The sequence below is a fragment of the Watersipora subatra genome, chromosome 4 (genome assembly GCF_963576615.1).
Source record: "Watersipora subatra chromosome 4, tzWatSuba1.1, whole genome shotgun sequence".
Taxonomy (NCBI): Eukaryota; Metazoa; Bryozoa; class Gymnolaemata; order Cheilostomatida; family Watersiporidae; genus Watersipora; species Watersipora subatra.
The window spans coordinates 35,427,646-35,440,883 of record NC_088711.1 but is presented as its reverse complement, the minus strand read 5'-3'; the positions used below and the strand labels follow the sequence as shown (position 1 = coordinate 35,440,883).

Sequence of the window (13,238 nt, the reverse complement as noted above, 5' to 3'; positions counted from 1 at the left end):
CTATCAGCATTTGAAAGTCTGTATTTTTGTGGTTGAGTATCACAATTTTATATAATCCACAGCAGCCAAAGTTTGATAAATTCATGGAAAATGATAATAGCCCACCAATCTCTCTTGACCTTCTGGTTGGGCGGTAGTCTATGATTAGAGAGTGGCCGTAGGCCTACTTACCAGTTGTTACCTCTCTGTGTTTAATTGTGGGTGATGCCTAAGCGCGCTTGACAGCCTTCACATTGTTAAATTAATAACTAACTAAATTTTACTTGCCGCTGCACCCCAAAACGTTTTCCGCACGTGAGTGAAATTATAAGTCTCAGGAAATGTTTAGGTTAGGTTTAGACTAGTTTTCTCTTTGTCCAGTAAAATAATTGGTATCATATACGATTGCCAGGAAGTTGGACAACCAGCCGCTCGCTCTTTTGAAGAAAATAGGCATGTGGTAATCCTCTATGGCTGTAATTTATCAAATTCTTCAATGGTTTCGTTTCATAAACTTTGTTGTAATTTCACCAGCTGTAAAGTTGATTTGTCCATTTTATCTAATAGTAGAACTAGCATGATTAATTGTGCAACTCTTCCTTTCCACTCCAGATAATTAAAAGAAAATAGTTGTGATACCACTGATCTTCGGCAGCTATGCCGCTGCCAATGTGTTTGGCCCGTGCTTTTCATGGTGTTGTCACCTACTTTGGTATGTTGGTTTGTATTCGTAGGCCTTACATATCACTCATGTCTCTGGCTAGGTATTTATGTGCAGAGTGCACTTGGCGTTTTGAATATTTTCTTGACAAGTAAAGCTTTTCTGCAGTCTGGTGCAGAGAGGTAAATAGTAATGCAGGCAGGGTTAAAAAATCAGGGTTTTTATGAAAAAACCGAATAAATCAGGTTTTTTTGGTTTAAACCGGTTTTTGCAAGTTCATGTCTAATTAGCATCACTTACTATAGCTGCATTATTGAGTATTGAACATACATATGTGGAATCATTTGTTAAAGATCGTACTGTGGGTATTGTTATAGGAAAAAGGAGAACAAACATACAGAAATTTCAGAATGCACCTTTAATCAAACATGAATGAAGAAATATAGAGCAGAAATCTTATCACATAAAGTGAATATATTACATACAGCTCTATGTATAAATAGGAATTCTAATCCTAGTGATTAATGGTGTGGTAGTGTAGAGCAGCTTGACATTTTGTTACGTGTGCTTTAAGCCTATCTGCATGACATTGCGTTACGACAGCACACCTATTACATTTTGCCTTAAAACCTATGCCTTCCCGCAGTTCGTGTGAAAAACTGCCAATTGGGATCCTGTTTGCGAGCATGTTGGAAATTCGAGGCACAACTTTAACTTTTCGAAGCACAAAAACTTGATAAACTGAATTCTAATAATCCAACTCAACTACTTTGGCTTGTGCCCACCTCACTTAATGAAAATTTAGTCTGCAAACCCAAAGCCTTTGCCCACAAGGATTTTGTTTTCATTTCTAATTATAAGCAATCCTCTCTTACTGGCCAGTCTTGAGAAAGCTTTCATTCATTATTAAAGACAATGATGGGATTGGTATATTTCACATGGTTTTCATATTTCATCAGTAAAGGTATCACCATATCACTTGATGAAAGCAATTAAAAATAAAATTCACTAATTTATTGTGCTAGGATTTCATGTAGTTGAAACTAGAGCTCCACTACAACCTTACAACTATGTGTTAAATGAGCTTCCATAGCTGATAATTACATAGAATTGCATTTCTACCGCATAGGATCCCCTTGTAATATTATGTCTTTTACTAAAAAATAATGAAAAACCGTAAAAACCGGTTTTTTAGCTGGTTTAAACCGAGCAAACCCTGCAGTAATGAGTAGACAAAGTTTTACTTCAACAAAGAATATTATTGACCATACATAAAACATGAGCACTCTCAGTGTACATCCTATTGGCAGACAAGATACATTGTTAAGCCTTTTGATATACAAAACGAAGTTTTTATTGTGCCAGTATAACAAAAGGGAATAAGTAGTAGGTATACCTAGTAGGGAATATGTAGTAGACCTGTATATCTAGTAGGGAATATGTAGTAGGAATATCTAGTAGGGAATATGTAGTAGGTATATCTAGTAGGAAATATGTAGTAGGAATATCTAGTAGGGAATATGTAGTAGGTATATCTAGTAGGAAATATGTAGTAGGTATATCTAGTAGGGAATATGTAGTAGGTATATCTAGTAGGGAATATGTAGTAGGTATATCTAGTAGGAATATGTTGTTGGTATATCTAGTAGGAATATGTAGTAGGTATATTTAGTAGGGAGTATGTAGTAGGAATATCTAGTAGGAATATTTAGTAGCTATATTTAGTAGGGAGTATGTAGTAGGAATATCTAGTAGGGAATATGTAGTAGGTATATCCTGGCTCAAGAAAGCTAACTGTCGGAGCACCCGAGTTCCCAGATAGATTTTAACTTTTTAGCTATTCACTGAAAATCTCAACACTCACTATGTTTCTATTAAACGGATTTGGAATTGTGCAAATTACTGTGTGATAAGTGTTTTAATAAACGTTCTCGTGTTGCGGATTAACAAGTTTGCTTTAAAAGGTTTCGAATTCTATGTCAAAGGTCGGCACAGGTGCACTCCTGTCTCACTTAGCAGCACGCTTTCGAAACAAGAACCAATAAGTGTGAGAAATGTTTAAAATGGAATTGCTTGCGCAACATTTTTTTGTGCTAGTGCTATTTCCATCTTTCGCAAGCATAAAACGTTCAAGAACAATTAAGGCATACCAAGGGAAGAGGGCCCATTTGATACTTTTGTTGATTTTATCTAGAGGCTTCCAAAGTTGGAAAACCATTTCACACACTGGTTTTGTATTCTTACACTATAAGGTTCTTTGATATGTTCTCTTCAAATTTCTGCATAAAAAATTGCTCAAAAGTAAGAATTAATGACATGTCTCATTGCTATGATGATGCTAAACGGTGTAGGAGTTATGATGCTTGTTGGTTTTCAGCGCTCGATTTCTCAACTCATTGTTTTACCGAAATACCTAGTCTTGTCTTTCCTGCAATAAGCTTACTCATAAGTATCGAATGGGCCCTTTTCCCTTGGTTTGCCTCAATTTGTAAGTAGCAAAGCTGTAAGTAGCAAAACTCAATAGTAAAAAATAGCAGAAACAAAAAGGTTCTTGCCGTTTCCATCTTGCGCATGATGCACACTTGCGGACATTAACCGCTTCGTAGAAACTTAGCGATAGTTCGTCTTCAAAACTACTAGCACTCTACCTTTTGTGTGTTGTCTTTTGCTTTGAAGGTTTATAATGCCGAAATTATTGGTTACAGCGAACCTGTGGCTTGCTTAGTTGTTAAACGCATTTCAGCCAATAATATTTTCACTACTTTGTTTTGTAAGAATTTTTTTATTGTCAATGACTGTCAGAATATTTTACTTGCCTCCAGTCTGAGATGGACAGTCTGCGGATCTGTAAGGGGTTCATAAGGCTCGTTCATATTATATCGCCGTACCGTTGTGTTAATGTCACAATACGTCGGTGATCATCTGTGATAAGATTGCTTACACTGTCATAAACCCATCCCTGTCTACATAGGCGAATAGTTCACGACGCAGTGTTCTTATTACACAATGCAGTTGTTGAAACGATGAAATATTAGAACCACAGCAAATATCATGAAGGAAAATGTAGATTATGCAGTTCACAACAGTCAATCACTATCGCCGAAGGGATGCACCTTGTCCAGACTGTCATGGGTGTTCGACGAAATATCGGGAAAGTTTGACAGCTGCAATGGTTTTTGACATATCCATGTTGCCTCGGCGATGTCACAAGTTTATGGCGCACATAGTCGACTAATAATCGCCGAAAAGACAACCCCTGACATACGGCGATAGTGTGAACCCTCCTTAAGGCACAGCCGAGCATGATCGCTATTCCACTCAGTGCAATAAACCACTCAGAAATTGATTATTTGCGATGTGGGGAGCGTAAATAGACATAAGAATGGCTGTTGAATAACGGCGGACAGGAATTATGCATAAGCGTAGTGTAAGACAGATCAGGTCACTCGTAGTCAAACATAAAAGAATACGATAGTTTTTATTGCGACGTACTCGGTAACAGTGTTAATACGGGCCTTTGTTATTGTGTGTTGTTCGTCGTCTGTTAGGCCAGCTACCCATCCTTTCTGAATAGTGCACATTGCTGTATAATCCAGGAGTGGAAATAATTTTAATGAAAACATAATTTTGATGCATTTAGGATGCTTCAAAATTATGTATGGTTGTCCGTATTCAGACCCTTCCTGCTGACTGTAATCTAGCTTTGTTTGCTTCGTATAAATACTGTATATTGTATATATTCATTTGGTCAGCAGGAGAGCGCTAGCTGGAAAGGTTTCGTTACGTTCATTGTTTCTTAAGTAAAAAGCTACTGCTCCTCTGTTTTAGCCTGTTACTTACATATATGTCACCTTCTCAGACATGTTCGTCATTTTTAATTTTCTCTAAACTAATAATGGATTATGTTTTATTGCCAGCGCAGTATAAATTCTTTTAAGGCATTTCCAGGTGTTTTTAGTTTTGTCTGTGCTCAGCCATAACAGTAGGATTGGGTTCTCGTAAAGGTTTTGAGGTAGAAAAGCAAGTGGATGTGGCATACTAGTACTGCTGTGAACATCAACTATTGCAAACAGATAAGCCTCGTTCAAGGTCACCTGGAGTCGTCGTCTGCTAGTATGTGTTTTTCTTTCACGTTATGTATAAGTTTCCATGACTGACTCAGCAACAAACCAAATAATCTATTGTGATGGTCTTCTTGCTCTCCGTATTTTTGTGGGACAAAGAATCAAATTTAGAAGGATGCCTGTGGTATCACAAAGGCTACCATTATCATATCAGAAGTGAAAACTCGGTCATTTTTAACATATTCTGTTGGGCTAGTTTACATTATGACTCACTATCGCTGTTCATGGTATGTTGCTTGATATCAAACGACGACACGTGACAAGAATTTTACGGTGCTTTCAGATTTTCTATACATTTGAGTTTGAGATGGAAGAAACGTGTGAGGTTTGGACTCCAATAGTGTATCTCTCGCTATTGTAGGAGAAATATATTAGTTTTACCGTTACTGGAGTACATATAACCTAGATAAGGTTCGGATAAGGTCCATTAACAGTAGATAGGCGCAAGCGGGTGAGGCGTCATTAACAACCATAGCCTGGGATCTTTACAAATAGTTTAATGCTTGTTGTCTAAAATAAATAAACGCTTGTTTTATAACAAATGCTTTCAGTTTTAATCAAAAATGTTTTAAGTGATTTCCTGAAACATTGATAGGAGCGATTACCATGTCAGTCACATATGCTGGCGGCGGCATGTAGGAGATAACTCCAAGTTTAGGCACATACATAGAATTAAATAAATTCTTGATGTATACAAAATTTTACTGTGAGTATTTTGTAGGATTCTGAAAACGCTCTTAAAAATCTAAAAAAATTAATAATGAATTATATTATATAATTATTCAATGAATAAATTACTGTGTTGTGGTCAAATCTCTGATCAGCTTCCCTGTTTGTAAAATATATAAGTTGAATTAGAAGCCACGATAGTTGAAGCTTTGTAGTAGGAGGGGTTGCTGTATTTGTTTCACGTAAGGCAAATTAAATAATTACGTAAATGCATATGTTGAGATGCTGCAACATTATTTTAACCTTTGCATGTCTGTAATACATGTACATAAGGTATTCAGTCAACTAAGGTAAGATATATTTTCACTTAATAATATTCGCAAAAAGTCTTCCGCAGTTAACCTGGCCACCACAACTAGTATGTACGTTTGCCTACAATGGCGGCTTAGACGATGTCCAGGCTGAACCGCTGGTCATTCAAAGCCTAATGAGTGGCCACTTAACGCCTAAATGGGTGGGTGGTTATTCAGGCTTTCTTGTTGAAATAATGAATATTACATATAGTAAAAATAAGTGGTCCCATCAAACGTCTGCTTAGGCTGCTCCTAGCCGAACCAAACTGAGCATGACCGAAACCATTGAATGACAAGTTTTAGGGCTTCAGTCATTTTCACAGTTGTTTTTCTTCATTGGTTCGATAGTTGTACGATCAGACCTAGAGACTTGTGGACAACCTGATCCGCTATCGTATAACAGCTGGTAGCAGTTGTGATTGTCGACCATTATCCTTATCGTATAAATGTTATAACATAAATTAGTGACAAAATCTTTTAAGACTATTTTCTTATAGTGGAATCTACATCTCTTGAGCAGTACGGTTGCTTGTAGCAGTTGAGCATTTATAGGAAACACTGAACCAAAAAGGTCTCACTAATCCTCTTATTCATGCTGGTAGTTAGAGAAACCCGAGTAGAGAATGTGAATTCAAACGAAGCTCGAAGGTATGCATGACGTCTATAAGGAGCAATTTAGATTGTTAAATCATTCTCTCATCTTGTTTCCATTGTGTTCAACAATGTTTAGGGTGAATCATCAATTTTAGTTCATCACTAATCGTTGTTTAATGACTCATGCTCATCTCCTAACCCTGAGTAACGGTCCATCCGTTACACTACAGAGAGTATTACACATTTTTTCTGTTAGTTGAGACAGAACTAGGTTCTTATCATTGACCTTTGCTGTGTGACCATTGTGTTGAATAGTACCGGTGTCTTTGTAAGCCAAAGGAAAAATCTTAGTTGTGTTTTCTGAATTTTTTTTCGTTAAATGCATTGCCGTATAGACTATAACGATAAGCCTAGTTTGATCGCAATAGTTTTTAAGTTATTTTAATATGAGCAGTTGGCGGGCAATGATTATGGTCAAAACTTCTAACCTTCATTTTAAAAATTTCAGTTCCATACAATTCCGATAGCTATTTATGATATTGATAGCTGTTATTGAATAATGGGAATCATCAAGTTTGCAAAGCTTCTAGTTAGTCTGAGGCAGATTAATTGCTATCAAAATGCAGCTGAAGGTCTCTTATCTCTAATGAGTTGGAATTTAATTATAAATGAAACCTATTTGAAGTTATCCACGAAGGCTACATAATTACGTGATGAAAACATTGAACGGCTCATGTAGTTACAGTATCTTTTTACTAATATAGAGTTGGAATAAATGTTACAAGTTAACCGATACTTATTTAGAGTTATAAAGCTTATCACGTGCAGCATTTTCAACTGATTAATATGGTGTATTCGTGTGCTTTCTAATTAAAAAGTGGACACTTAGTGCAGACTGCAACAGAATGCAATATCCTAGCTCAGCTCAAAATTTTGATAAATTAAAAAAAATTGGTTCAATGCTAAACGCAGCTCAATGCTTTGCATTTCTTTTGCACATCGCTCATCAGACCTGTTACAGTAGGGATGCTGATAATGCATTGGTTTTCTGAATGAGAATTTGGTAAATTTATGCTTTGACTAAGCCAAAAAGAATAGTTCAATTATAGGCCTACTGATAATTGTAAAAGACCATGTCAAAGCTGCAATGACATATTCACAATAAGTTTAGTGCAATTAGCATGTTCATAGCAATAGTAACTACTATAAACAACCAAAACTAGAAAGTGTATGAGCGACATTGGTGGTCACTTAACCAAGTATTTGCCAAAAACATGTAAAATATAACAAATAAATACAATATGGTAAATATATATTTCAATGAATATGCAAATCCTAAACTAATGGGTCAAGTGCAGTTGGACAAACTAGATCCTTTTAAAACACAATCCGGGAGTTTTTTCAAGTGACATTTTTGGTAAGAAAAACTCCAAAGCTGTGGAGTTTCCTTTTTTAGACAGCTTGGCAAGTAGGCCTACTGTTGTCAAATACTTTCTTTTTTTCAAAAGGTTCCACATTGATGGTGTTATCTCTATGTAATATAAATGGTCAGTTATTGACACATTACTACAAAGTGTTTTGCAACACTAATATGCCATAGTAAAGTTTTAGTTCAGTCTGTTTCGCCTTCCAAAAGAGTAACACCTCTGGTACCTTATACGACAGACGAGACATTTTTTGTACTACTTGCATGCAGTCTACGAGGCTATAGCTTTATATTGTGAGTTCTGCCATAAATTATTCATTCTCTATAATAATTCAAAACACCACATACATATTACACATGAAGGTCATTTTTTTAATTTTTGCTGCACACAGTTTGGATACCTTAAAAGAATATAACAAATAAATCATTGAAATCTTCTCTCATCACCTTCTAGCAAGTTGAAACTGTAACAGCTGATGACCAACACCTCATACTTTTAAAGAACTATAGTTTTATTGTTTTGTGTACTCCTGTCATTGGATACATGTATACAATGTTGATGGTGAGTCACCGTAAAATGCTGGTACCCCACAGCGTTTACATTGCTATAAGCAGGTCACTCAGCTGAATGATTTACTGAACTAGGGTTAAATGAATTACTAAATTATGATTAATAATTACAATGAATTAATAAATAATTCAAGTCATTAATTTACAATTGCAATGAATTGCTGAATTAGAATTACTGAAACTAATAGACCGAGTACAGAGTCATGTGGTAGACCTCTCTCTGCTGCCTCTGGCACTTGGTAGGTGACATATGACAGTAGACCGCACGCTATATTAGCACCTATTTTTCATAGGAATTGCTCTACAAATGAATTCCATTTTGGATCGTGTCTGATTTCCCTAGAAATGGCAATTGAAAGTGACTGAATAATCATTGTACCGTCTTGTGGGATCGGGCTGCGCCAAGCTCTACTTTCCATCATGGTACCGCTCTAGTTTTGGTAGTCTTTGTTCTAGCTATCCGTTATTATTCTGGCTCTCATGCTGTTGTGTTCATGAACATCTACCCTACCGAATACACTTCATGTGGTGAAGGCTGCGAGAGCAGTGGGTATCTACAGTGGATATCTACTGTGGGTATCTGCAGAACATATAAAACTTTATGATAACTTTTAGGTTTGTGCAGCAGGCAACAAGCTCTCCAGTAGAAGCTCTCACCGGTGTGCACTTTGGCAGCGTAGCAACAGGCATAGTTGGCACTTACAGGTGGCAATACAAGAGTTGCAGCAATGATATGCTCCTAGCTAGGCATCTCGCTCTGACTGGAGCCAACAGGTATGTTTTCTTGACCGCATTTAATGTTGCCATGTAAAATAGAAGATATGTACGGTAGGTATGCAGAGGTTGGTTTATGACATCACTGTCTATAGCAACAGTGCGGTAAATGTATGTGGATTCACTACTGCGCAACCACTGTTACCTATGCATAACCGTCTCATTAAAAAGTTGCTAGGTTTTTTGTTGAAGATGGTAGTTTTTTTCTCATTACTAAAACAAGACAATATTATGTAAGTAGTCTTGCCGATACAGACATATGTTTGTTATCAACGGGTACGGCACGTGTTCCTATGGCATTGGTATGAGTCTAGCGAATGATAGATATACCGTTGTTGCATGCCGTGTCTCGGCATTCAAACAAAGTATCTGTTTGAAGCCTTTTCGCATCGTTTTCTGTTTTTTGATACTCTTGTTTCATTAGCTAATTCTGTTAGCCACAGGCCCACTTTATCCAGTGCGCAAAGTTGTCAGATATGATAAACTCAAAGCTATTGTGTTTGCTGTTGGTTCACATTTGTGAGTGTGCATCATAGACCTACTAACTATACTTTATATTATATACTGTATAGTTAATAGGTCTATGGTGTGCATAAAGCGTCATGAATAAAACAGCAGCACGCTTTATCAGTCCGTGTAGCCATTGAAAGATCATTACAGCCCATGGCTAAAATAGGCGCCAGAAAACATTGTTCAGTTAAGTTGGCCCCTCAACATTCCTTACTAGCTATATAATTTCGATATGCCTACAGCATAGACTAAGGATGTATTGACAGCAGTTCTACTAGCTGCAGAACTCTGATATGCCCAAAGCATAGAGTAAGAGGGATAATGACCACAGCCCACAAACCTTTTAATGATGCCTTTAAACTGGCTAGCATTATAAAATAATAGGGCATGGTAGTTACTAGTGGCTATAGGATTTAAAGGTCTAATTTATCATCAGTGAACAGTTCCCCCAGTATTAACATGTCAGTGTATGCGATTATTGCGAGAAACATCTGTGAAATACAATTTAAAAAGAGCTTATTTTTTTGATGACATGAAGTGTATACCCGTTAATGACATGAGGCCGGTGTTTTTTTCTTATATCCTTTTCTGATATTCTCTTGGGAGGTGTTCATTTATATTGAAGTAGCTGACAGCTGTCGGAACTGAAATGCATAGATTATAAATAATTTATTAGCAAGTGACATGTAGTTGAGAAACTGGAGGCTGTAGCATGAGGCTCGATTGACTTCCAAAGCATAGTTTACACGACAAGAATAGTTAGATTAATGGATTCTAGGAGAAAGAAGGTGATTCAAGGTGAAGAATTTGTAGACAAGAATGCTGTCATATCTGATGAGTTGCGCAGGTCTTGTGGCTGCTTTGTCTGGAGACGCTCATCTGTTATTGTTTTCCTACCACACAAAAAACTAGTTGAGCTGCCTTTCTCACTGATCTTCCATTTATTCCCTGCCTCGTGTAACTAGCTAAAATATGGACTACCCTAGGACACTTATGTATTCGCCTCATCTAACTTTCGCGTTTTCGCAGAGTCATCCTCTCGCGAAAATTTCATGAGTGAAACTAAACTATCATAACGAACGAGCGAAAACGCGGAATTAAATAGCTTTGTTCATTGATAGTCCAAGAAACAAATGGCAGCAAGCGATCAAATTGCATTATCGATCTCGCCCACACAATTCTACCTGCGGTTTACAATTACAAACTAGTCCCAAAATGAAAAAAATTTTCTTACCGGTGAACCGAACCTGAGGAATCTAATTATGTTTGTTCCACTGCATTTATTTTCACATCACTATATTTTCGCACTCATCAGAGCTGCGAAATTAAGTTGCAGCAAAATTTTACTCTGTATGCTACTCACGAAACTAAATACAGTCAAACATGGATAACTCGAACTTCAAGGGACCGAGCAAAAGTGTTCGAATTATCAGAGCGTTCAAGTTATCAGAGCACTGTCACAAGTCCATATATTTACTTATTTATTAGTAGATACATGTACATATACAAACTATAATATAAATCAAAAGCACAAACGGCTTGTTTCAAATTAAATGCTTCTAATGTAAAGTTTAAAACGTTTTCATGAAAAAGTATAGAGATTTTTCTATCACTTGAGATTGGTTTGTTGTTTGAGGTGATGTTATTGCCAGGACGTTTTTTTAGATTGACATTGGAAAAACTTGATCGTTGTTGAAATGCTCAAACGAAAAGACATCTTTTTTTTTGAGCGTTTTACCCACGATCAATTTTGCCAATTTTTCTTGAAGTTTATGCAACTTCAAGAAAAAGTTACCAAAGAAAAATCCCTTACTTTACCTGGGATTCGTTAAGAGCAACACTCCGAGGCAGTTCAATTAAAAGTTTTACTAGGTTAAACGGTACATTGTATATCACTCACGCTTTTTGAATGGATACTTATTGAATGTACACACGTATTCTGTGTTTAGGTCAAACGATGAATAGTTTTTTTAGCTAAGACACGTATACGTTTAATAAAAACAATTTTTAAGACGTTTTAAACATTCAACATTCCGACGTTGATTCAACACGGAATCAACGTCGGAAAACTATTCGTCACGGGCTAGCCGGGTCACGCGCTCAAGGATTTTCGCCACGCACATACAAAACAATATGCTGTTTTTGTTTTGTATGTGCGTGGCGAAAATCCTTGCGCGCGTGACCCGGCAAGCCCGTGCTATTAATCGTATAGCAGTATAAATCAAATTTTACCAAACCTTTAGAAAAGTCGTTGACAAAATTATTTTGCCGATGGTGGTAATAACAACGCTTATGAATTACGAAAAGATGAGGTTTACCTCTATGGCTTTGAATAAAGTGGTTTTCTAAAGCGATAACAACCGTTTCGGTAGCCGTTGGGCAAAAAACAGTTCGAATTAACAGTGTTGAGTTCGAGTTATCTATAGCAATTTATCATTACGTGGGAACGGACCAAAGAAACCGTTCGAATTAACCATGTTTTCGAGCTATCCGTGGCCGAGTTATCCATGTTTGACTGTACTAGCGAAATATAAGTGTCCTAGGGTAGCTTTTGTCAATTGTTCGAATGCTGAAACACATATATAGCACTTGCTGAGCCAGAACTCTCCCAAGTTATTCAACTTTGCTAGTGTCGATCTGTATTCACAGCCCATCAGTGAGAACAGGAAACCTGCACCAGTCATGCCTTCTTGAGTATATCAGTTGGTCACATTCCTTACCTTGTTACTATAATAGTTTTCAACAGTTATCTTGTGAAAAGAGAATGAGCACGCTCACCGCTCATTACGTAGCTAAGATTTTCGTTATTTCAGTAAGGCAAAATGTTTCTAATTGAAAATGCTATTACCTAGTGCTAACAGAAAACTAAATGACTTTGCCAGTTATCCTAAGGTATAACATGTAAGACATACCCTTCATCAAATGATTGAGAGAAAAAAAATTCATGTAGCATTGATATGTCGTTTGCGATGTTAGTATAAACTGGTCAATTAACACTTGGCCAACATGATTACATGCTGGGTGTGCCATATTGGTCAACTCACGAAATATAGACAAACATTTACATTAACATGTAGTTCATTCTTAAATCTGTTCTGTACGTTAGAGAAAATATTGCGATAAAAGTATACATTGCGCCTTCTTTGGGTTTTGATGATGACACTGTCATACGACCTTTTTGCCCTATATTGTCGAAAACGATGATTTTTCGCCCTTTCCATACGAAATATTTTTCACCGTACAATATCAACAAAAATTTCTCTCAATTCAAATTTGGCAGTCGGTATGCTGGTTACGTCAGAATAACAAATATGCCTATATACTATTCGTCGAAATCCCCCTAATAACAAATGAAAGAGGTACGGTGCTCGATCTCACACTGTTCGGCGTTATTAGTTATTGTGAAAACGAAACTGGAAACGGATAGGAGCATAAAATTTCAGCCATGAAAAATTGAAGTTTTGTAAAATAGTTAAAAATACTTACTAAAACTTAGCTTCAAGTATGTGTTTAGTAAGCTAACTTCATTTAAGTTAAAAGTCTTAATGTTTATGCCGTACGTCTGTCTCGAAGGTAAG

General features: G+C 36.7%; 1 protein-coding gene across 1 annotated transcript in view; it reads left to right on the top strand.

Annotated features, from left to right (window-relative positions):
• The window catches only part of LOC137393123 (uncharacterized), a 55,166-nt gene that overhangs the window by 460 nt on the left and 41,468 nt on the right, over positions 1 to 13,238 (top strand). The window contains exon 2 of the mRNA XM_068079545.1: positions 8,992 to 9,150. Within this exon, the coding sequence (XP_067935646.1) occupies positions 8,992 to 9,150 (159 nt within the window). The remainder of the gene's footprint in view (positions 1 to 8,991; positions 9,151 to 13,238) is intronic.